Raw genomic sequence first — 26,426 nt, 5'->3', positions numbered from 1 at the left:
TCAATGAATGTTCAAGCCCCTGCCTATTGTACGAGAAACACAACAGTCTAATGCACCAGACATTTCCTCCACAGCAGATACATGCGGTAGTTATCACTTGCAATGACATCCGTTTCAGCCTTATTGTTATCATTGGAACCAATTGAGAGCTATGGACCGGCCTCGGTGGCGTCGTGGTTAAGCCATCGGACATTAGGCTGGTAGGTACAGGGTTCGTAGTCTGGTACCGGATCCCACCCATATATATATATATATATATATATATATATATATATATATATATATATATATATATATATATATATATATATATATATATATACAGTGGAACCTCGTTAGTCCGGACAGTATGGTTATTAAAAAAACCGTCCGGATTAACGAATTTCCGGATTACTGAAATGTACGTGATGAGTAATCTCCCTTGATTCACAAACAAATTAAAAACGACACATTTGATTTTTTGAACCAGACATTTCTTCAACCAGTTTTGTGTCTACTATTCAGTAGTGTACTGCCAGGTGCTTGTCTTAAAGTTAGAAAATGCGATTAAATAAAATGAAATACTGTTTAAGACATGTTACATTGTTGATACTAAATGTTTGATTACTAGCGACAACAAGTTTTAAATTTTATTAATCGTACCGGTTAATGTTGTAAATCTAGGCCACGTGGTTGAGTTCATTTCCACGAAGTGGGTACGTTGTTGAGGAATGCATATTGTTTCTCACTTGTATACAATCATTATTAGTTTAAAGTTTTTACGTTTACAGATTATATTTTAAATGTATAAAATGGCGAAATTATAATTCATTTCTGCTATATCTACTGATATAATACTAGCGCCGACATGATACATCCCTCCGCCCCTAGCACAGAAATATAACTCTCTCAAAACCGGCGTGAAACTGAATGAGCATTGTTCCACTTGTGAAAGAGTCGCGAGCCAGTGTTTTAATAGCAATAACATATAAAGACGTTTCCTTTGTCTTCATTTTGGGTGACTGGCAACACTCTTGAGTTGGACACCAAAACAATTATGAACAGTATTCAGTAATAAATCATACAGGTAAGTTAGGAGGGTAGTTACAAAACGAGGTCATGGGGTACCGTAGGGTATGATCAAGAGTTACCCACTTTTAAAAATAAAATACTCTTCTCTTTTTTTCATAAAATAAAACAGCCAGTCTGGTCATAGATCAAAGAAATTATATTTAAAAAAACATCAAACACTTGTGAACACTTGTGCTCTATCTGACTAACACTAAACAGACACAGGTGAATGGTTAAATAAACTGCGGTGTGAAATCCCGTGCAACCATTTTATCTCTGTCGATTCCTTGAGCGTTAATTGGCGGATTACTTTTATGTTCAATCAGCGGCAACCGGTCAAACGAAGCAATTTGCCTTTACTTTTAACATTTGGTTCAGAATTATGACCGTCCGGTTCCGGAAGCTGAATATCCGGATTAACGAATAACTTTACTGGGTAGTCGTTTCGTTTTGTGATAAAACCGTCCGTAAGGTGAGGTTTCCGGAGTAATGGAGTCCGGACTAACGAGGTTTCACTGTACATATACATATACATATACATATACATATACATATACATATATATATATATATATATATATATATATATAGAGAGAGAGAGAGAGAGAGAGAGAGAGAGAGAGAGAGAGAGAGAGAGAGAGAGAGAGAGAGAGAGAGAGAGAGAGAGAGAGTGTGTGTGTGTGTGTGTGTGAGGGTAGGTGTAAGACCACTACACCCTCTTCCCTGTCACTAACCACCAACAACTAACCCACTGGACAGACAGCACAAATAGCTGAGGTGAGTGCCCAGGACAGCGTGCTTGAACCGTAATTGGATATAAAAACGAAAATAATTAAAATTAAACAAAAGAGACCTATGGGTTCTACTGAATGGATTTGACGATCGTCCTAGAGAATGAGTTCGCCATTTGGATTTGACGATTCTATCTAGCTATTAGTACTCCATCTTCATAAATCAAGGCTAATATTCGTTCATCGTATTCAGCCTTGATACATGTCGTCAGCAAATCGTGCCACAAAATGCTTAAATTTCATTGGATGCGATGAGATCTGATTGCAACGAATCGCAACGCTCCTTATAGATTCCCTTGTTATTGTAAACAAAGATGTCAGCGTCCGTGGAAACGTGTCGTGTTTGTCACGATATGTTAAAAAAAAGGTTTCGGCGGTTAATTTTTGATATTGCTTTCAAGATTGTCACATGTTACCGATGCTGTGATTGGTCAGCGATGTCATCGTGTAAGGGACATAATCGGTGTTACAAATTTTCTTCCAATAGAGGGCGCTAGTAGTGGATATCAGTAATCTTGACTACATGTATCGAGGCTGAATACGAGGAACGAATATTAGCCTTGATTTATGAAGATGTTTGTACTCACGATATGCGGGTGGCAGGAATTCATTAAAAGTGACCGGCCTCGGTGGCGTCGTGGCAGGCCATCGGTCTACAGGCTGGTAGGTACTGGGTTCGGATCCCAGTCGAGGCATGGGATTTTTAATCGAGATACCGACTCCAAACACTGAGTGAGTGCTCCGCAAGGCTCAATGGGTAGGTGTAAACCACTTGCACCGACCAGTGATCCATAACTGGTTCAACAAAGGCCATGGTTTGTGCTATCCTGCCTGTGGGAAGCGCAAATAAAAGATCCCTTGGTGCCTGTCGTAAAAAGAGTAGCCTATGTGGCGACAGCGGGTTTCCTCTAAAAACAGTGTCAGAATGACCATATGTTTGACGTCCAATAGCCGATGATAAGATAAAAAAATCAATGTGCTCTAGCGGCGTCGTTAAATAAAACAAACTTTACTCTTTTTTTCATTAAAAGTAGTATTTTCAACTACAATCTGTCGGAATACGTATCGTATAAACAAGAATTTCAACTTCAACTTATTTTCGTGCTTATATCAAATTAGGGTTTAAGCACACTGTCCTCGGCACATACCTCAGCTATTTGGGCTGTCCGTCCGAACCCCCGGACCCCCCCCCCCCCCAGCCTACGCCCCTGATGTCTGAATATTGTTAAATAAATCCACCCGTGTTACGTGTTCCCAGCGCATATATATATATATATCTGCCTGATGTTTATTTGTACGGACTATTATTACCTTTTAGATAAATTTCATGCGTTTTGATTGGTCAATATCTAATGCATACCACACTTAGTACACCGTGTCATTTGCGGGAAAATAAAGAATTTGCCGGGATGTACGAAATGGCACGTGACTTGCTCGACTGGTTGTACAAAAATAAAAACTGCAGGTGAGACCGACGAATATTTCTCCAACAAGCCTCACTGATTATATTTATTAAACGTCTTGAATTCATTATGATTGGAAATACCACAATTCGGTAAATTTTATCTTTACTGTTTATTTGAAGATTGGGTGGGTTATGGGGAAGGTTAAGAAGGGAGGGGTGGGAAGGGCAAGTTGGGGGGGGGGGGGGGAGTATAAGGTAGGAAGGGAAGGGATTTGTGTTGTTTTTGTTGTAAGGTATTTATATTATATAGTTATTTTACTGTGTAGTTTGTTGGTGGTGGATGTATGTTGTATGTATGTGTGGCTCGGTGGTGGTTACTGTCATTTGGCTGTGACACTTTCCTGCTCTCCGTTATACTACTCGTTTTTACCGTAGTTTTCAATGTGTTCATATTTTTTAAAAAGAAATTATTGTTGTAAATATTTTATTATTAATTATTGTGTGTTTTATGTTTTTAAATATAATTTGAGGTCCGGGCTATATGTCTTTTTAATATATTTTAATAATAATTCGTGTATGAAGGTGGATGCTTGTAATTAAATAAATGTCCTTGGGTGTTTTTTATTTAGTCCACCCGTGGATGGGGCGGGGCTGGTCCGGGGCATATCTTCTCCTTTTTGGGGTCGGTTTGGTGTCGATGTCCTCCTTTGGGGGGTCATTTCGGCAGGTGGGGTGGTGGGCTGGTGGGGGCGGGTTCTGCACTTTGGTCCTGGTTGGAAGGCTGAGTTCCGGATGCGTTTAGGTTGTAGTGAATTTGTTTTATTAGTCTTGTGGGGCACCTAAAATTGCCTTCTTTTTAAATTTTCTTAAGGGCATATAAATTGTGTAATTTTTATTGTTTTATTTACCTTTTTGGAAATGCCAGATCAAAAACAAGTGTGACACTAAAGTAATTCAAACTATTTTCTATATAAATACTATAGGTTATTTGAACGACGCATCAACATTTTCACATACATCGTTTTTATAAATAATTCAAACTTGACCCATTAATAAGTAATTTTTCTGTCCCGCACTCCACTATTCACCAGGCCAGAGATTGGGTGTGGGAGAGACGTGCCTGAACCGTAATTGTATAGAGGCACGTTAATAGAGTTTACGCTACGCTATACGTCAATAGTACCAAATGTTTACATCCAATAGTCGATGAATAATGCATCAATGTGTGCTAGTAGTGTCGTTAAACAAAATAAACTATTTTTGTTAGTGCACATATTTCATGTTTTCATTGACACAACAAAGAGAGGGGTACATATTCTGTCTGTCTGTCTATCTCTATATCTATCTCTATATATGTCTGTCTGTCTGTCTGTCTGTCTGTCTCTCTCTCTCTCTCTCTCTCTCTCTCTCTCTCTCTCTCTCTCTCTCTCTCTCTCTCTCTCTCTCTCTCTCTCTCTCTCTCTCTCACACACACAGAGGATCAAATTTTAAATTTAGACAATATCCAGAAGAAGCTTTTTGAAATCTACTACGTTTGGGATATATTTACCCTACACATGTATAAAACGTTTACGAGGTAACACGCCAAGGTCAAAGGTCAAACTAAAATTATATTCTAGAAATGCAGACAAAAAACAAACAAATTGTCGCACAATTTAACTAGTACTTTGATTACCAAACACTCAATTTGTTTTAAAAAGTGTAGGTTTTGCGGCTCTGACGATCCGCAGAACACAAATTGGCGGCCTTGAACATTTTGAAATATTCAAGTTGGCGTCCAAGATGTCTGTCAAAACAGAATTGGCAATATACCAGATACTTTATCACCACTGACGAACTGTTGATGTCTATCATGCCTGTCTTTTACGGTGACAAAGAAAGACATAACAACATCATTTAAATCCAAGATATCCACCGCAATATCAATCAGACAAACGAAATTGTAATTTATCGCATTTTACATCAACTAGGTCACGATTGTTTTATGTAAAAAAAACAAAAATAACTTTACACAGGGTGGAGATCGTTGAGAGATCGTTGTTATATGAAACAATGGCCAGATCTCTCAACGATCTTTCAATGAGCGTCCAGCGATCACCAAGATCTCTCAGTGACCTCTCAATGATCTTCCAGTGATCTCCACGGTCGCCACGGTCTCCTCAAAGTTTTGACTCGGTCCAAAACAATCTCTCAACGATCTCCAAGGGAAGCGATCTCTCAACGAACTCTCAACAATCTCTCAACGATCTCAATGAATGCTCAACAATCTCTCAACGATCTCTATGAATGCTCAACAATCGTTCAACGATATCATCGATCTCCCAATGATCTCTCAGCGATCTTTCAATGAACGCCAAATATTTACCCCCGAAAATTGCAACGAGCGCACAAGGATCTCCCAAATATTTACACAGAAACGGCTTGTTCGAGGCTTTAGGAGATCGTTGAGAGATAGGGCCAATTTTTTTTATCTTTCAATGGTCACCCAACGATCTTCGTGTGTGTAAAGGGGGCCTTAGTGATAACGTTTTAAGTATCAAGGACATTATTTTTAACATTTTGTAACTGAGATATTGCATCGTCATTTAAGTCCACTGGCGGGATTTAGCTCAGTTGGTCGAGTGCTCGCTTGAATTGCTTGCGTCACAGGATCGAAGCATCTCAGTGGATCCATTCCACTGATTTGATTTTTTCTCGATCCAACAAGTGCACCACAAAGGCCGTGGTATGTGTGTTCTTTTCTGTTTGAAAATGCATCTAAAATGTGTTGTTGTTTTTTTTTTTTTTTTTTTTTTTTGCTCTTTTTTTTGCAGCCCGATACCGGCTCCGACCTAGAGCGAGTTTTAATGACTCACTGGGTAGGTTTAAGACCATTACACCCTCTTCTCTCTCACTAACCAACTAACAACTAACCCACTGACCTGGACAGGCAGCCCAGATAGCTGAGGTATGTTCCCAGGACAGTGTCCTTGAACCTTAATTGAATATAAGCACGAACATAAGTCGAAATGAAATGAAATATGGATGAATCGGGGAATCGCAACAATAGCAATCAAAGCCTTAACCACACTTGCAGGGGATACAAAATCCCATCGCCCGACGCCCGTGCCAAGTGGAATATTTATGCCGGGCAAGTAATTATCTTAACTGCATTCGCCCGATAACAAGTGACTAATGTAACATGTTTTTTTTTAAATTTTGTTACAAATCTCGGTAAAACCTTTAGAAAGATTTCCGATCGCCCGATCATTTACATAGCTCTAAGGAGAACTAACCCTAACGCTAAAAGCTGGAACGATCGGAACTCTTGCCAATGCGTTAACACACCAAAACGGACAACAATGTGTTAAAAAGTTCGATAACAAGTTTAGAGTTATTCCCCTTTTACTTTCGACTAAGGTCGGTAATTTCCGCCACTGAACGTTCGACTGAATTCGTACAAGTAATCGGTTCGATGATCTTCAAACTTGGAAATAGCGTCCAATACGCTTTACAACTTATATAAAAATAAAGTATACACGCCTTGTGTGAGCAATCAAAATGTTTAATCCTTGCAAACATGGTATATGAGGTGGGATACGGTTTAAAACTGTCATATTCAAATTAAATATTATGAACTGTATTCTTATAAAAGTTGCCAGATATTTTAGTTTGGATATAATAAATCTTGTAGCAGAACATACTTAATGTTTTTCAGTACTTTGCAAATGTAAATCTACGTTCGTGTAAAACGAATGGGTAAGGTGAAGTTAGATTTCATTAGCCCTACGTCATAATCGTGACAAGTTAGATTTCATTAGCCCTACGCCATAATCGTAATTGTGCAATGCCCTCTAATATACGTGACTATATTCATTTTGTCTGCATTATTAATATTGTTTTTAACAAATAAATTATGCTCAATAAATTAAAAATACAAGTCTGCAATCGATGTACACCCCCTCCCCTGCTGGTGTTTACCAAGCCTGCACTGTTTAAAAAACATTTGCAGAGTAACAGAGCTCATGTTGACTTTGAGCCCAGCCACGGCTGTTTGCGAGAGACTTTTCTCAGCTATGAAGTGGGTAAACACATCCCAGAGAAGTGTTTTGGGGTGTTAAATAATATACTCACAATGATGACACATGCCAGCCATAAACGAATGGCTCACAAGTGGAACGTAATCTCACCACATCCACGGCCATACAACAAGTGGTCACTAAGACACACATTGGCACAATAATTATATTTAGATGAACAAGTGGATACTACCAAACAAAAACAACTTTTAAATCGACAAATGGACACTATTTAAAAAAAAGAAGAACAACAAGTAGAGAAGACAGTGGATACTACTGGACAAACATATACATTTAGTACTTTCTGGGTTTCTTTATTTGTGCAATTAGATAAGTATTTGCAAGATTATTACATTATTAAGCACTGTATTAAATTAAATAGGAGTAACACAATATGTTACCTTAAGAAGTATGGGCAAGTGGAAAAATATATGGGACAAGTGAATATCTGATTGGCACTTGCCCTATGGCAATTTGCTTCTTTCTTTTGTTGAACATGTTTGAATCCCTGCAGCAGTACAGGCGGCAAAACAAGAAACAATAACAAATGTTTTAAAGACCATCTATGTGGCAACCTGTACTCAGCTGCCACCTGTCTCAAACGGCTACTTGTATCTACTCCTTTGTGTGACCGCTTAAGATAGGTTTGACTGTATTAAAGATTTGTTATTTATTTATTTTATTTTATTGCACGTACATGTAATACACAGCCAGCATCTAACTGAGGTTGTAGAAATATTCGATGTTGACCGAATGGTTAAGTCGAACTACCCGATGTGTCGAACACTTTCTCATGCACCAATGTTGAATGGTTAGGTAGAACTACTACCATCTAACTGAGGTTGTAGAAATATTCGATGCTGACCGAATGGTTAAGTCGAACTACCCGATGTGTCGAACACTTTCTCGAGCACCGATGTTGAATGGTTAGGTAGAACTACTACCATCTGACTGAGGTTGTAGAAATATTCGATGCTGAACGAATGGTTACGTCGAACTACCCGATGCGTCGAACTCTTTATCGAACACCGATGTCGCTTCAATGAATCTAGGAAAAAAAGTCACAGGTAAGAAAATCATAGAAAAAAAAAAGAAAAAAAAGAAAAGAAAAAAAGTCACAACATTTAATTAAAACGTATATGCGGCAATGAAAGACAGATCAATAGTCGGATCAATATACGGGTTGACCCCAAACAAATTTATACAAACGGTTTTTTGGTTTTAATGTTATCCATGTGTCATCAGTTATTGCAGAAAAAAAGTCTCCCAAAATCTGACCCCGGGATGATAACTCGTTTAACGTGCCCATATACCACTAGGGTTTCGAACACGCCCATCCCGAGTCCGACCTCCGATAAGATCGGTGGCCTAACTCGGGATGGTTGAAAATGGGCAGAATTTTGAAAATAGCAATTAGTCGTTAATAGAATAAATAAAAAAGAAAAATCTGAATTGACTGCTCGGCCGAATATTTATATAATTTGGAGCATTTTAGAAGGACAGTCCAAAGAGGATCGGTACAAAAAAGAAGTAATTTCGACATAAAATTTTCGATCTAAACGTTTAAAGTCCGATCGATATGTCCACGCGAGTGGCCTCGTTAAGGCCGTTTGGGTGCACAGCTTAAAGGGACGAGATGGGTTGCATCCCGTCAAGAAAACCCCTAGATTGACAGTCGATAGACGTTGAAGGTGTAGTGCTGTGCTGAAATACAGATCTTGAGAAGCCGGATCCGTCTGAAAGTAGAGTATCAGACTAGGGTATAGTCCAGTCGTCATGGTATAGTCTCCGGAGGAACGAGATGGTATCATTATAAAGCAATGTAAAGTCTAAAAAAAAGTAGTAGATTTCTTCTTAGAGTGGGGCGGTCAATCTTCCAGGCTGGTAGGACAGGCTCGGACATGTGAGACTAAACGCGAACAACCGTGGCGTTCTGCAGAATGGTCGTCATACGAGTCACGAAAAAACAAGTCAACATAGTCAGACGGAGAAATGACGTGGAGGCGAGGAATCTCGCTGAAAAAGAATCCAACCTGGTGGTGCAGACTGTCGAAACGAGAAGCGTTCCAGCGTTCAATCAGTTCCAATGGCCGCATACATCCCAGTAGAAAACTTCATTTCGCTGACAAAAACAACGAAATGAAGGACCCCCAAGTCGAGCACACGAAAGCACGTGCAGTGTGCACAAGCGAAACAAACACGTCTTACCGCGTGGAGCTCCAGACTGGGAACATGGTTAATTTGCATAATTTCAAGATGGCGACCCCCTCAAATTTCTATGTATTATAAACTTTTTGCTGGTTCAATTTAGACCCTATAAATGTATTACCAACAGATAGAAACATGATACAAAACAAACAAAAAACACCAAAAAGTCTATCGAAATTGTTTTGTGACGTCATAGTTACGTCAAATTGACGTCACGTGACATCATAGGTGAGATTTGTTGCAAATAATGCCCTAAAACATAAAACAGACCACTATTTGAGATATTTCTGAGCATGAACTATGTTATATACACTAGTTTACAATATCCTGAATGATGCAATGACGTCAAATTGACGTAATAGGTTTGTACACAGTTGGTAATCACTGTAGATAAAATTAAAAATTAAATTTTGCCACATACCAATGTTAAATTTTACCATCGTCACTATCATCATTATCCTGATCCACTGAGATGTGATTGTAAGGGTTTTCACAAGGATTCTAGTTGGCATGGTCCACAGGCACTTGTACATGGTGACCCATACCCCCTACAAGTACAGCGTTGCGTAGTGCAGCCTGTAGTGCAGCTGCAGTGCACCACCTTCAGCAGATTGTCCGGTGCAGCGTTCTTTGTACACATGATTGGCTTGAATTGGTTGTTCTCACATTTTCACCATCAGTACAGTCTCTTTTCCTAGCCATGTCATAATTTGGAAATAAACACGCAAGGAATGGAATTTCGTGGCAGATGCAGTTGGCGGAAGTCGTTCAGGAGTCACAAAGGATGTTGCAAAAACTACTTTCTTTTTCAATACAGAATTCCGCAAAGATGAAAGAGACTCTGAATCTGATAGTTTTCCTCCAAAGAGGGGTACCACGTAATTCGCCGGGCAGACAAATTCTGGGCTGGTCTTGGTTGTGACCTTGTCATAGAACAGACGACAGGAGAAACATCACTCAAAAGTGAGCGTCACATCTGAAACAGTGTTTAGTGGGAAAAAAGAAGAATTCTTGTCAAATGGACATAACAAGCAAAAGCTAATCAATCTAATTAGTGAGAAGTTAAGGGAGAAGGAGTGCAATGTTATAAACACTGAAGGAGATGCTGACTGTCAGATAGTCCAAGCTGCTACTGCCGCTTCACAATACCAAACCACAACTCTTATTGGGGAAGACACGGACCTACTGATTCTCCTATTGTGCCACATGGCTCCTGATAGGAAGACTCTATACTTTCGTTCTGACAACAAATCAAGAAACTTCGAGTTTATAACATAAATTTTGTAAAATGCCTGTTAGGTGATCAATTGTGTTCTCAGCTGCTTTTCATACATGCATTTACTGGGTGTGATACCACATCCCGCATTTTGGGGTTGGAAAGAAGACATTCTTTGAAACATTTGTGAAAAGTGATACACATTTAGAGTCTTGCGCACTTGATTTCATAACACCTGGTCAAATATGTGACACTATACAAAAGTGTAGGAATCAAGCCATGGCTCTGATCTTTGGAGGAAAACTATCAGTTTCAGTCTCTTTCATCTTTGCGGAATTCTGTATTGAAAAAGAAAGTAGTTTCTGCAACATCATTTGTGACTCCTGAACGACTTCCGCCAACTGCATCTGCCACGAAATTCCATTCCTTGCGTGTTTATTTCCAAATTATGACATGGCTAGGAAAAGAGACTGTACTGATGGTGGAAATGTGAGAACAACCAATTCAAGCCAATCATGTGTACAAAGAACGCTGCACCGGAAACTCTGTTGAGGTGGTGCACTGCAACTGCACTACAGGCTGCACTACGCAACGCTGTACTTGTAGGGGGTATGGGTTACCATGGTCAAGTGCCTGTGGACCATGCCAACTAGAATCGTGTGAAAACCCTTACAATCACATCTCAATGGATCAGGATAATGATGATAGTGACGATGGTGAAATTTAACATTGGTATGTGGCAAAATTTAATTTCTAATTTTGTCTACAGTGATTACCAACTGTGTACAAACCTATTACGTCAACTTGACGTCATTGTATCATTCAGGATATTGTAAACTAGTGTATATAACATAGTTCATGCTCAGAAATATCTCATATAATGGTCTGTTTTATGTTTTAGGGCATTATTTGCAACAAATCTCACCTATGTCACGTGACGTCAATTTGACGTAACTATGACGTCACAAAACAATTTCGGTATACTTTTTTTGTGTGTTTTGTTTGTTTTGTATCATGTTTCTATCTGTTGGTTATACATTTATAGGGTCTAAATTGAACCAGTAAACAGTTTGTAGTAGATTGATATTTGAGGGGGTCGCCATCTAGAAATTCTACAAATTAACCATGTTCCCGGGGTCAGATTTTGGGATACTTTTTTTCTGCAAAAACTGATGACCCATGGATAACATTAAAACCAAAAAAAACCTTTTGTATAAATTTGTTTGGGGTTCAGCCATTATTTTTCATATATTGACCCGAGTACAAGCACATTTTGTCACTGAGGAGTTTTGTCAGTGCTCTTTGTTTTCAATGTTGGTGATTTAAGCAGATGTTCTATCCAATGCCAAGGAGAAATTCTGCCAGTTTTGCAGTCCTCAAGACGATCGACACACAGGTTGTGAAGGTGCTCTTGCAGCTGCACATAGCGTCGATGAACGTGTCATCGAGGTGGGTTGCCAACCGCATATTGCTGGATTGTGGTGCTCACTGTCACCGGCTCACGTTCAAACCCGCCAGGTTGAGGGCTGGTAGTAGCGCACACGGTTGAAGAACATGTTGTTCCAACCTTCACACACAAGTTGTTCGTATGAGGATTATTGTTCATGCTGACGTCATGAACGTTCCACAGGACAGAAACGAACATTGGTGGAACACGGCGCAACCTGAGCTGAGCACAGGGCCAAGAGCCACTTTACAATCCCACCCTAATCAATAAGTTTAACAAGTCCCCCCCCCCCCCCCCCCCCCCCCCCATACTATGACTATGATGCCGCTTTCTTTTAATGTAGTCACATTCAATACTCTGCAAATCCATATATTTTGTAATATAAAAATTGTGACTTTTGTCCTTGTGATTTGTTTTCCAATAATAAATTGTGACTTTTTTCTGTTACTCTTTTTCCTATGCTTTTTTTCAGTGACTGCTTCTACCACATAAAAATATCGAGTTGACAAAATATCAACTCAAACGTTCAGTCAAATATGTAAAAACAGAAATACGAATAAGATGTGTCGTATTTAAATATGACATACACATTTATTTTTATTGAATCGTACATTTATACAGTTAATTAATTTAACCAATGCAAACTGTTATACAATTAAGAATGCATTTATCAATCAACCCACCAATCAATCGTACCCCTGCACATGTTGAATAAAGTTAATAATCGTTTTCATAATTTCTACAAACTGTTGAATTAAAATCATTGTTAGCACAATCTAAATTTAGAAGAAAGTTTTAACATCAAAATACAATTACACAACGTAATTCACAACGTTTAGTAATGTTGTTTGACGCGCATTGGGTGGTGGTTTCAAAGCTGCAGAGCTGAAACGTTCAATTCTGGCATCGACAGCTCTGGTACGAAGGGGGAGATCGGACTCCTCGTCATGTTCCGTGACATTTCCTGGATTATGTTCAGATACTACAGAGACAGGAGTTCTAGATTACGGTAGCCCCACTCCCATGGTTAGTGATATTCAATACTTGACTAGTAAATAACTACTATCACCATGCCCGACAGCTAGTGAAAAAAGTTGTCAAATGATGCATTTAAGTTTATTTTGTAAAATTAAATTGGATATCCTCCCCCACCCCCACATCTTAGTGTTTCTGAGCTCTGTCTTCCTCTTCGGATGACATAATTATCTGATTCTTACTATTAGTAGCATTGTATCAAGTGAACGTAATGTAGGGCTAGCGGTTTTTTAATTGTGGTTAGTAAATTGTTAATTGTGGCTAGTAACTTTTTAATTGTGGCTAGTAAACTTTTAATTGTGGCTAGTAAATTTATAAAATCACTGATCCCTTGGCTAGTAAAACATTCTAGAAACCCTGCACAGAGACAAAGACAGCCAACACCTCTAACAATGATGTCGTCAGAGCATAAGTAGTAGGTTGTCGTAGGCACATTGATGTCACGCCGTTGGTTACAAGGTGTGGCAATCTACGTCACATTGTCGTCTGGGTCACTTTCATACTCCGATTATCTTGATTGGGTTGCTCTAATAAATCCAGCAAAGCGGAAACAGTGGTGTCACAGAAGAGACGCGAGACCCCTGCCTTATTTGGTGATTAAGAACTCATTAATATATCTAGACAAATTAATCCTACTTTTACCAGTTCTCAATTTATCAAAGACACAAGTCAAGGAAGGATATAGAGGATATTATATGAGTGTCCATGACAGACGGTGTTTATGACACGTGTGCCTAAATTATCATATTTTCCGAGCGATAGCGAGGGAAATGCGATAATTTAGGCACGAGTGTCGTAAACGTCGTCTGTCATGGACACGAATGTACTATTATATTTATTAGCAACACGATTTAATTTTCGTTGCAAATGAGGTTACTGAGTGCCCCGTGTTTATCTTTTGTGACGCGGGAGCAATTGTTTATTTCTTTAATGTTCTTGTGTCGTGATATCTGCATAATTTCAGTGGGTGGCACATTTGTACTGATTAACTTTTGTATAAATAATTAATAATGTTCAAACAAACAAAAATTCAATAGCAATTTTGCATTGGCATTTTCCCAGCGCCCTGAAAACGGGAACGTCATGTACCCAGTTTCATGTTACTGTAAGATGTAAAGTCACGTCATTGGACTACTGATGTCATTCAAATTCAAAATTAGCTGGAATGTCGTGTCAGCCAACCAGAAAGAAATGTACTCTTACAACAGCCAATCGTTAAACGACAATGCCAGGAGGATATACGATTTAGTACGATAAATATGACACTCGTTATGCTGTACCTCGTTGGTAATACAATGTTTTATTTAACGACGCACTCAACACATTTTATTTACGGTTATATGGCTTAGACATATGGTTAAGGACCACACAGATATTGGGAGAAGAAACCCGCTGTCGCCACTTCATCAGCTACTCTTTCCGATTAGCAGCAAGGGATCATTTATATGCACCATCCCACGGACAGAGTAGTACATACCACGGCCTTTGATATACCAGTGGTGGTGCACTGGCTGGAACAAGAAATAGCCCAATGGGCTCACCGACGGGGATCGATCCCAGACCGACCGCGCATCGAGCGGGCGCTTTACCACTGGGCTACGTCCAGCCCATGTCACAAGTCAAGTGACAAGTCAAGTGACAAGTCAAGTGACAAGTTGCATCCTGTAACGATTGTCGTCTGCTAGCGTTTTCTTTTATGTTTGGTGAAACCATTTAATAAATTGTTCAATATTTTAGATACCGTTCGTTCATCTCACAAAGGAAAGTGTTACAGTAAATACAAATTATATATGTTTACAGTCAAAAGTCGGCAACTGGTTTTGTTGTTGGTTACATGCTCATATAATAAATGTACATCACTGCGTTCATATCATGCAATTCATATTTACCTTTTTTAATATTTAATATACATGTATTTTAAAACATAATAAATATTATTAATATTGACACATACAGACATTGTTTCATATAAAGGTTCTAACTTGGGACTCAAAAATATATCGACACAAACGTAATATCGACTCAATCGTATCGACTAAACCGAGGCAAAAACATGATAGTTAATACACGTTTTAGCCGGGACCAGCCAGTCATATCGACACACACGATATATCGACTGAAGCATGTTCGACTGTGTGTGTGTGTGTGTGTGTGTGTGTGTGTGTGTGTGTGTGTGTGTGTGTGTGTGTGTGTGTGTGTAGACACATACATACATACATGCATGCATACATACACACAGTGTAATCAAAGTATGTGACATTTGTTTTTTTTCAAATCACATACTCGCACTACTTTTACTGACAGTTAAGCGATCGTACTACGGTGACACTCCATAATTTATAGTCATCAAATCACATACTCGCACTACGTTTACTAACAGTTAAGCGATCGTACTACGCTGACACTCCATAATTTATAGTCATCAACTCACACACTCGCACTACTTTTACTGACAGTTAAGCGATCGTACTACGGTGACACTCCATAATTTATAGTCATCAACTCACACACTCGCACTACGTTTACTAACAGTTAAGCGATCGTACTACGGTGACACTCCATAATTTATAGTCATCAAATCACATACTCGCACTACGTTTACTAACAGTTAAGCGATCGTACTACGCTGACACTCCATAATTTATACTCATCAAATAAAAATATCTCAGTAACAACTTAACAATAAAAGCTGCCCAGCGTACAGAAAACAAAAACACGTTAAGCACTAGTTTATTGTTAAGTAAGGTTATCCAAAATGACGTCATTCAAGTTTGACATCAATTCCATTCTCGTCACGCCACGAATGCTTACGTCGTTTGAATATGGAGTAATGTCTGATAAGAATTAAAGTTACGTATTCAATTTACAAAAACACGTTGTATCATTTAAGCTTGAGATCATATGATAAAGACATTATTACCATCGCGTGTTTCAGTATCGCCAATATCACATATTAGGAATACAAAAAAAAAGCATTTTATGCTCGTATAATACAATTTTTATTCCTAATATATGATACTGACGATACCGAAAATCACTCTGGTAATGCATACATACACACCCTACATACACTACATACATACATACATACATACATACATATACATGCATACATGCATACATGCATACATACATACATGCATACATGCATACGTGCACACATACATATACACATACATACACACACACATACATACATACATAAATAAATACATACATACATACGCATAGCTTGTAGGCCCCAAGCATATAGCTGAGTTAAAGACATCCTTTTTATGGATGCCTCAATAGCTCAAAAAGTATCGTGGCAAGTCTACAAGTTACGGACGATTCGGTGCCATAGGTTCGAGTCCCAGCAACGGTATGGGACAATTTGTGAAGGTCAGAAAGGATTTAATTACCCCCTGTGCCTGTGCGTTAATATCTATATATGTAATAGTCACCCTCGACATACATACAATATATACATATTCATACATCAATACATAGATAAACACGCACATACATACATACATACATACATACATACATTCATTCATATATATATATATATATATATTGGTTAACTAGGTGCGTGTCCTTTTGTCCTGTTGCTTAAATTGTTTAATGTTATTCAACATCAACCGTTAACACGCTACAAGTTGGGCTAGACATGAATCACGTCGAGAATTCATAAATTGCATCAGTCGGCCTTCACGGTCAGTATAGTCTATAGTTAACGTTAGCCTTACATGTTAATTTTATAATGAAGTACAATTTACATCCATAATAAAATACTGTCTTTAAACGGTATAGTTCTAGTTGCACGTTTATTACAAACCTTTAACCGAGTACACTGAACTTATATATTTATTTTAGTTGTTTCTGTAGGACTTCTTAAATCGTTATCAAAATAAATAAATAAATAAATAATAACATTACAGTGTGTCATCAAACATTTGGATTAAGCTGGTATTCTGGATCAAATGGACTAATAACAAATCCATAAACTACTGTGGAGATGAAGCTGATGTCATTGTGAGTTATACATAGCCACGGCTAGACATTCCCGATACATCGTTTGTGCCATCGTCAAACTCGATAGTAGAGGAGGGAACTGGTGTCGAGCTGATAGGTAAAGAAAATGTTGTACAAGATTATATGACATCTTTATTGAAGTCCACATTGTATGCAACGTTAACTGCAATTCTTGTCACGGTTAGCCATTCTTGAGGAATCGGTTCTTCAGACTCGATAGTAAGAGGAGGTAGCTGATGTCGAGATGGTAGGTTAAGATAATGTTGTACCAGATTGTGTGATACCTTTACTGATGTCTGACACGTTGACTGTAATTGTTGCCACTGGAATATTTTCATTTAGTTTTGGGACGTTCGAGCAGTTCAACGTCCTCTTCATAATCTGCCTATAATTTGAACTCGACATCAGGATGTAGAAATTCTGTCCGAAGTTGATCAGGTACAAAATGTAAAATGCAGGCCACAAATCGGAGAAGAAGATCAATGTTTTGACATTTAACTTAAATGTCATCAGTATCAAAATGACGCTCTCTGAGATAGTTGATGGAAGGAGTGTCACGAAAGCCAGTATGGAGATCAGCATGAGTGGACGAAGTGACTTGTCCTGGGTGCGGTCTGTAGAGCCAGAGCGTGTGAAGGTGAATCTCTTTCTGAAAATGGTGCTGTACTGGATGTGGATTATAATCACAATGGTGAAGACAAGAATCAACAGACAGGGGAGGAGAGAGTTGAAAAGTAGACGTAGAAAAACATAGTAACCCACGACCTTATCACCTGGAAAGCAGATTACATCCTGTGGTCCTTTTACAACCTTCATGTCAAACAAAAGAGGAAGCGTCAGCGCTATTGATAAAGACGTGAGACACGAGCAGACGACCGTGGCCTTTCTTGGAGTGCAGAACTGATCGCGTTTCAGCGGGAAAACAACACAGAAGAATCGATCCAGTGTCAGTCCAGCGAGCAACCACGGTGATAACAGACCAACTGTGAACCTTGTAGCTCTCCAAACATTACAGAAAGTCAAGGATGAGAACAGAAGATAAAATGATATGAAGAATCTTAAAGACTCATGTATGCAGGATGTAACTAGAACTGTACTGTCTGACACTGCCAGAAATCTCAAATATACTGGATAAGATAACAGGGACAATTTGACATCTCTCATTAAAACTAAAACCATGCAGTTCCCGATCAGACCTATTGCCGTGGCAATCACATTCAAAACCAAATAGGCAGTGTATGTGTCTTTGAAGATAAGTAAAATCGCTCTATCAGTTCCATTTAATTCTGTGTTTGAAGATGTCACATTGAGGAGCGCACCGTTATCTGTGGTTGAAGCAGACATAGTACCGTCATTCTCATATGACGCCATCGACATGTTAGACATTATGACATATAACCTGAAAAACAACAATAACACACATACTAGCATTGGTTCACAAACTTTAAGACAGCAGTTAAATGACAGAGGCAGACTGTTTATTCAGTATGATAACTGCTTTCACATTATAACGATACAGATATATAAAACAAATAATATATCCACAATTTTCTGATGTCATATATTTATAAATGTCTGCAATGAACACAGAAAAAGCAAGCTTTTCTGAATTTTGACCATATAAACTATATGTTTCAGGACACCGCTAGACATTATTAATCATCGGCTATTTGATGTCAAACACTTGATGATATGTAGTTCTTGGTGGACAACCGCTACATTTATTCTTCTATAATATGACATTTCCCACATACATTGCAACATATACGACAGTCTTTGGTATACCAGTCATGGGGCAATGGGACGAGAACAATTCCATGGGTCCACTGACGAGATTCGATTCTATAACTAAAGCACATCAGTGGCTAACCAGATTACAATTACCGTAACCGAGCAAGACGAACATGTGGACAGTCATAACTGACGAGATTCGATTCTATAACTAAAGCACATCAGTGGCTAACCAGAGTACTCTTACTGTAAGGGAGCAAGACGGGCATGTGGACAGTCATAACTGACGAGATTCGATTCTATAACTAAAGCACATCAGTGGCTAACCAGAGTACAATTACTGTAAGGGAGCAAGACGAACATGTGGACAGTCATAACTGACAAGATTCGATTCTATAACTAAAGCACATCAGTGGCTAACCAGAGTACTCTTACTGTAAGGGAGCAAGACGGGCATGTGGACAGTTATAACTGTCCGTTTTGCTCTCCTACGGTCAGCGTACTCGGGCTAATCAGAGGAATGTTCTAACGATTGATATAATAGCTTGAAGGCAAGCACATATTTGCGGGAACAAAGTAAAGACACAACATTTTTTTTGTTCTGTTCTTTTTTCCGCCCTGAAGTAGCGCATCTCATTAGGTCTTAGGCCTGTGAAATTCCTTTCCCACTTCTGTGAAACTGAGGATTCGAGTCGGATCCAAAACTCACTGAGATACGGGGTAGATCTAACAAACTGGGGATTCCAGTCGGATCCAAAACTCACTGAGATGCTGGGTAGATCTAACAAACTGAGGATTCGAGTCGGATCAAAAACTCACTGAGATGCTGGGTAGATTCAAAGTCGAGGATCGAGACGGAAAAACTCACTGAGATGCTGAGGATTGGGTAGATCTAGACAAACTGAGGATTCGAGTCGGATCAAAAACTCACTGAGATGCGGGGTAGATCTAACAAACTGAGGATTCGAGTCGGATCTAAGGAAAAACTCACTGCGGGGTAGATCTAACAAACTGGGGATTCGAGTCGGACGGGGTAGATCTAACAAACTGGGGATTCGAGTCGGATCCAAAACTCACTGAGATACGGGGTAGATCTAACAAACTGGGGATTCGAGTCGGATCAAAAACTCACTGAAAACTCAAACTGAGACTCACTGAGCTGGGTAGATCTAACAAACTGAGGATTCGAGTCGGATCAAAAACTCACTGAGATGCTGGGTAGATCTAACAAACTGGGGATTCGAGTCGGATCAAAAACTCACTGAGATACGGGGTAGATCTAACAAACTGGGGATTCGAGTCGGATCAAAAACTCACTGAGATACGGGGTAGATCTAACAAACTGGGGATTCGAGGCGGATCAAAAACTCACTGAGATACGGGGTAGATCTAACAAACTGGGGATTCGAGTCAGATCAAAACCTCACTGAGATACCGGGTAGATCTAACAAACTGGGGATTCGAGTCGGATCAAAACCTCACTGAGATACGGGGTAGATCTAACATATTTAAGGTTTCATAAAAACGTGATCATCCTTTAACGGAAGTCTATATAGATACTTGATACGGCGAATCTACAATGATCAAATCCAAAATGGCGCCCACTTTGGGATATTGTTTATTGCTTAGCCAAGTTATACTAACTGAACTGGAGAACCTTGTAACTAACTTTTGCTTATCTGTATTACATACGCTAACAACAGAGCCTGAACTTCTAAAGTTGTCAATTCTGTTGTGACATAGGTTCGCATCATGAAGACGGACGTTGTTTTCTAAATTAATTGCTTTTGGCGTTTTCATGCACCGATTATTTAAAATACTAACACATATCTTTTTCTATGTTAATTACAGCTTGCAAAAAAAAGAAGAGATCAGGTCAGTTGACGAAACCCAGAAAAGAAAAGAAAATGTGGTCTTCTCGCATCTTTATCTCCCACGTAAAACATTGAAGAATTATCAGTGGATGACGTCATCATGTGACGTCGAAGTGTTACGTCCCACCTGACGTTCTAATGGGATGTATCACTTTGATATTTACCAAGATATTTTTAACCATATGGGTAATAAGTATCTCTTATGTCTGTTACGTTTATCGATATATCAAAATAAAAAAGGGGCGGGATGTAGCCCAGTGGTTAAGTGCTCGCTTTATGCGCGGTCGGTTTAGGATTGATGCCCGTCAGTGGGCCCATTGGGCTATTTCTCGCTCCAGCCAGTATAACACGACTGGTACATCAAATGCCGTGGTATGTGCTATCCTGTCTGTGGGATAGTGCATATAAAAGATCCCTTGCTGCTAATCGGGAAGAGTAGCCCATGAAGTGGCGACAGCGGGTTTCCTCTCTCAATATCTTTGTGGTCCTTAACCATATGTCTGACGCCATATAACCGTAATTAAAATGTGTTGAGTGCGTCGTTAAATAAAACATTTCCTTTGTTCCCGACACAGTTTTAGGTCGCATGGTGTAAATGTCGTAGTAATGACAGTCGTTTTAACGAGGTCTAACTGTATATGTATGTGTGTGTGTGTGTATTTATATATATATATATATATATATATATATATATATATATATATATATATATATATGATTCGTCACGAGTATTTTTTAATATGGTAAATATCAACCGAGTATATGTTAATCGGTATTTGTCGAGGCTCTGACGGTACAAGCTCTCATTAAAATTAGGCAGAGATATAGCAACGTGAGGAAAATGGAAAAGTTTGATGAGTAAAAATTAGCCATATATATACCATTTCTTTTTTCTAATAAAACTTTTAATTAAGGCACACACAAGCTAAGTTCGCTAGTTAAGCTTTTAAAATTGATGCAACAAATAAATCAATCAATCAATAAGTAAATAATAATAATAATAATAATAATAATAATAATACAAGAAGACGAAGAAACAAAAAACCTATTAGTAGGCCACAGAATGGAAAGCTGAATGTGTGTATGTATGTATGTATGTAGAGTAAAAAAAATATAATAGCTATGATAATACCAAAAACAAATAATAATAATAATGTTGTTTGCGTACGTGTATGTGCGCACAACTGTATATGTTTCATGAATGCAGCTACAAATACATACAGCCTACGGCAATACACGACTTACTAATGAAGAAAAGGTTTGTTTTGTTTAACAACACTACTAGAGCACACTGATTAATTAATCATCGGCTATTGGATGTCACGCATTTGCCAATTCTAACCCTTAGTAATAAACTACATAGTTGTTAGTTGGTTAGTGGTTAGTGAAAGAGAAGAGGGTATTCACCTACCCATTGCGTTGGTAAAACTCGAACTGGGTGGGAACCGGTACCCGGCTGCGAACCCTGTAACTACCAGCTAATGAGTCGTATTATCTTACCTTATATTCTTCAACCTGCAGCAAAATCCACGGCAAGTGTAGCTCGTGTTTATATAGTGTTAAGATGTTCTCTGAAAACCAATTAGAACAGCCAACTACTTTACGTACATGCACGTTTATAAAAAACAAAAAAAATTAAGTGTGAGAATGCAACAGGAACTACTAATCTTTCTTCTGTCAGATGAGATTTGAGATTAATATTGCGTAAAATTATTTTTAAAAAATAATGTGAGCATAAAGATTATAATAATTAAAAGTCCGTAGAAATCACTGTGACTTCATCAAACGGTAAACATCTATTGTGTTTTATATGTCTTTTGATTGAGACATTTTATTTTAATCTACTATACGCCATCCATGCATTGCATACACAATGTAACAAAGCTTGTTTTGGTAGATGAAACATATTAATTTTCTTCCACACGTCTTTGTCGTTAGGGCTCTCCTAATTAAAGCTGTATGTTAGCATTACAACTTTACATCATTAATTACTTCATTTTTATTCCATCGTCTTTTATGCGTTTATCCGATTACGGTTCAAGCATGCTGTCCTGGCATAACACCACTGCTATTTGGGCCGTCCGTTCGGGACACAGACTAGTTATTAGTTTTAGTTTCTCATACCTACTATAGTCTATCCTATCTTACTACACATGTTTTTTTTAGGTAAATAATTCCAGCTTTGTTTGACGTAAGAAGAAAAGTAAAAGTGTTTTAGAAAAAAACAAATCCCCACTATTGTTGTGTGCAATATTGAAAACAATCGGTGGAGAAATAAATAACGTGTGGAACATACCTTAGTATGAAAAAGGCGTTACCCGTGAGAAGGAAGGAAATGGTGTATTTAACGACGCACTCAGCACATTTTATTTACGGGTATATGGCGTCGGACATATGATTAAGGACGATACAGATATTGAGGGAGGAAACCTGCTGTCGCCATTTCATGGGTTACTCTTTTCGATTAGCAGCAAGGGATCTTTTATATGCACCATCCCATAGAGAAGATGTCACATACCACGGAATTTGATGTACCATCATTTAAATCTGTATATATGTTTTCGGTGTTTGGTTTTTCAAATGTTCCTCTTATTATTATTATTATTTTATTATTTTATTGTATTATTATTATTAAATTTTTAACGACACCTCTAGAAAACATTGGTGTTAAAACATTTGGTAATTCTGACATATTTTAATCTTAAAGGGGAAACCCGCTACATTTTGTTTACATTAGTAGCATGAACTCTTTTATATGCACCATACCGCAGATAAGATAGCATGGTCTCTGATATTCCAGTCGTGGAGCACTGGTTGGAATGCGAATTAGCCCAATAGGTCCACCGGTCGCGCTGTACCACTGGGATACGTCCTTTCCCTTTTAAATGGTGTTAGCAAACTGGAAAAGTTGAATGAGTGTGTATTGTCAGATTTGTTGTTTCATTTTGTGTGTGTGTGGAGGGGGGGGGGGGGGGGGGGGGGGTGGTGGTGGTGGGGTAGGTAGCCCAGTCGGTTGAGTACTCAATTGGCGTGCGTGCTTTACAGGATCGAATAACCTCGGTGGTTCCATACAAATGACTGAGTTCCAATCAGTGCACCACAACTGGTCAAAGGCCTAGTCAGAAAGGACGTAGTAAGTGTGGTTCTTTCTACGTCCGAATACCGTTACATACTCTCTATATATCATCTAGTATTCAAAACCTGTGGCACCATGTCTAAACCGTTTCTCAACCGAAATAGTACAACAAATGGACGTGCAAAATCCAAACATGTATAACCTACCGTACTCACTTAAACCCGATTGGAGTACTTAAATCATTATAAATCAACCAACGACAATATAAAACGTGCACGCCATTTTAAATTATCAAAATAGAGGGAAGCAACTCGTCCTGCACATTAAGAAAATTATTGACTTAATCATTCCGAGCTATGCCTTCGATGAGGAAAGACTTGCCCCCCCCCCCCCACACACACACACCTGGGGGGACTTATTGCAAGCTACGGCTGTTTGTTGGAGTACACGACGAAGAGGAAGGGAAGAAGGATGAGGAAACCTGCACCAGGGATGGCTGGGGTGGGGGGGGGGACCTAAACTGGCGGCTCAACTGCCGCCCCCACCCCCAGGACCCGACGAGCCAGTGCCAGCCGACGCCCGGGGCAGGGACGCCACCTGGAGCCTCGCCATCTCCAAGATCAAGGGCCAGTATGCTCGATACTTGGTCGGGGACACCTCGGACACCAGCCGGGAGGCATTCTTGAGAGCAACTTTTAGAAGTTTCCTGACGGAGTTGAATGTGCCATCCACGCCATGGAACTACGAGACGGGAAGTTTGGACTTATGGTGACGTCGCGCCGGGATGATCTCTAGAGACAGGGAACACTCTTCGAAGAACTACACCGTCCACAGAGTACTGAAGATCATCGCCGGCGCCCATTACGTCGATCTAGCTAAGACCTTGCCAGCCCACATTTGGAGGAAACTGGTGCCACAGTTCAACGCCAAGCACTTCATTTTTTATTTTTGTTTTCATTATATTTTTTGTAAACAGTCCGACGCATTTTATTTTGGCAGCCCGTCTAAATTGCTCAAATCACCGCAAAACCCTTTCGGTCGAGCACTCTAATTTTGTTGTTTGGACTGAATTTGTTGTACAGACATGAGTAGTATGAATGAGCTCATTCTGGCTATAGGTCTTTGACCTAACTACTAAATTCGTATTCCAAAATTCCGCCCACCTTAAACTTCCCCCCACCCCACCCCCTCGGCCCGGACCATATAGATCGGACTTTAAACTTTTAGACCTCCGTTCAAAATGTTATATCGAAATTATTATTGTTTTAATATTATTAAATAGTCCGATCCTCTCTTCTTTCTCTTATTTATTTTTGGACTGTCCTAAAATGCTCCAAATTATATAAATATTCGGCCGAGCTGTCAATTCGTTTTATTTTTGGCTTGTAACTTTTTATTTATTTTATTTTTTATATTCTATTAACGTTTTTACTAATAGCTATTTTCAAAATTCTGCCCATTTTCAACTTTAAGATCGCTACAACCGATAGTGTCTGTTGTCCGGCCTCGGCGGTGTCGTAGTTAACCCGTCACACATAAGGCTGGTAGGTACTGGGTTTGCAGTCCGGTAGTGGCTCCAACCCAGTTTTAACGACTCAGTGGGTAGGCAGGTGTAGGACCACTACACCCTCTTCTCTCTCACTAACCACTAACAACTGATAACTAACTCTGTCCTGGACTGACAGATCAGATAGTTGAGGTGTGTGCCCAGAACAGCGTGCTTGGACCTTAATAGGATATAAGCACGGAAATAAGTTGGACGTGCCGGAGGTGGGGATCGGTATGAACGTGCCTGAAGCTTCAGTGAATATAGTCACGTAACTGGAGTGTTGGTTGGTTTGGTCGGGATTGTATGTGATTTCCTGACTATCCATACAAGAGGATAAGACAGTAAGAGTTGTGGGCCCATCTGGACTAGTTCCATCAAAGGTCGTTGTATGTGATTCCAGCATACACATAAACACGCTAGAGCATAAGCCAATAGGAGTGTTGTGCCCATAGGGACCAGTTCCACCAAAGGCCGTGGTATGTGATTCCAGCATACACATAAACACGCTAGAGCATAAGCCAATAGGAGTGTTGTGCCCATAGGGACCAGTTCCACCAAAGGCCGTGGTGTGTGATTCCAGCATACACATAAACACGCTAGAGCATAAGCCAATAGGAGTGTTGTGCCCATAGAGACCAGTTCCACCAAAGGCCGTGGTATGTGATTCCAGCATACACATAAACACGCTAGAGCATAAGGCAATAGGAGTGTTGTGCCCATCGGGACCAGTTCCACCAAAGGCCGTGGTATGTGATTCCAGCATACATATAAACACGCTAGAGCATAAGGCAATAGGAATGTTGTGCCCATCGGGACCAGTTCCACCAACGGCCGTGGTATGTGATTCCAGCATACACATAAACACGCTAGAGCATAAGGCAATAGGAGTTTTTTGCCCATCGGGAACACTTCCATCAAAGGCCGTGGTATGTGATTCCAGCATACACATAAACACGCTAGAGCATAAGC

At 39.3% G+C, this 26,426-nt stretch overlaps 2 protein-coding genes across 2 annotated transcripts in view; one reads left to right on the top strand and one right to left on the bottom strand.

Annotated features, from left to right (window-relative positions):
- LOC121373142 (neuropeptide CCHamide-1 receptor-like) overlaps window positions 1-51 on the top strand; it is a 1,077-nt gene extending 1,026 nt beyond the window's left edge. Inside the window, exon 1 of the mRNA XM_041499595.1 lies at window positions 1-51. This exon is cut by the window's left edge and continues 1,026 nt beyond it. Within this exon, the coding sequence (XP_041355529.1) occupies window positions 1-51 (51 nt within the window).
- Window positions 52-17,479: 17,428 nt separating this feature from the next.
- On the bottom strand, window positions 17,480-18,613 carry LOC121373141 (probable G-protein coupled receptor B0563.6). The gene has a single exon (XM_041499593.1). It carries the CDS (start codon window positions 18,611-18,613, stop codon window positions 17,480-17,482), a length of 1,134 nt encoding a protein of 377 aa, XP_041355527.1.
- Window positions 18,614-26,426: the final 7,813 nt, after the last annotated feature.

Source organism: Gigantopelta aegis, chromosome 5 (genome assembly GCF_016097555.1).
Source record: "Gigantopelta aegis isolate Gae_Host chromosome 5, Gae_host_genome, whole genome shotgun sequence".
NCBI lineage: Eukaryota > Metazoa > Mollusca > Gastropoda > Neomphalida > Peltospiridae > Gigantopelta > Gigantopelta aegis.
The sequence above is the reverse complement of the archived record's forward strand: the minus strand, read 5'-3'. Positions and strand labels throughout refer to the sequence as shown.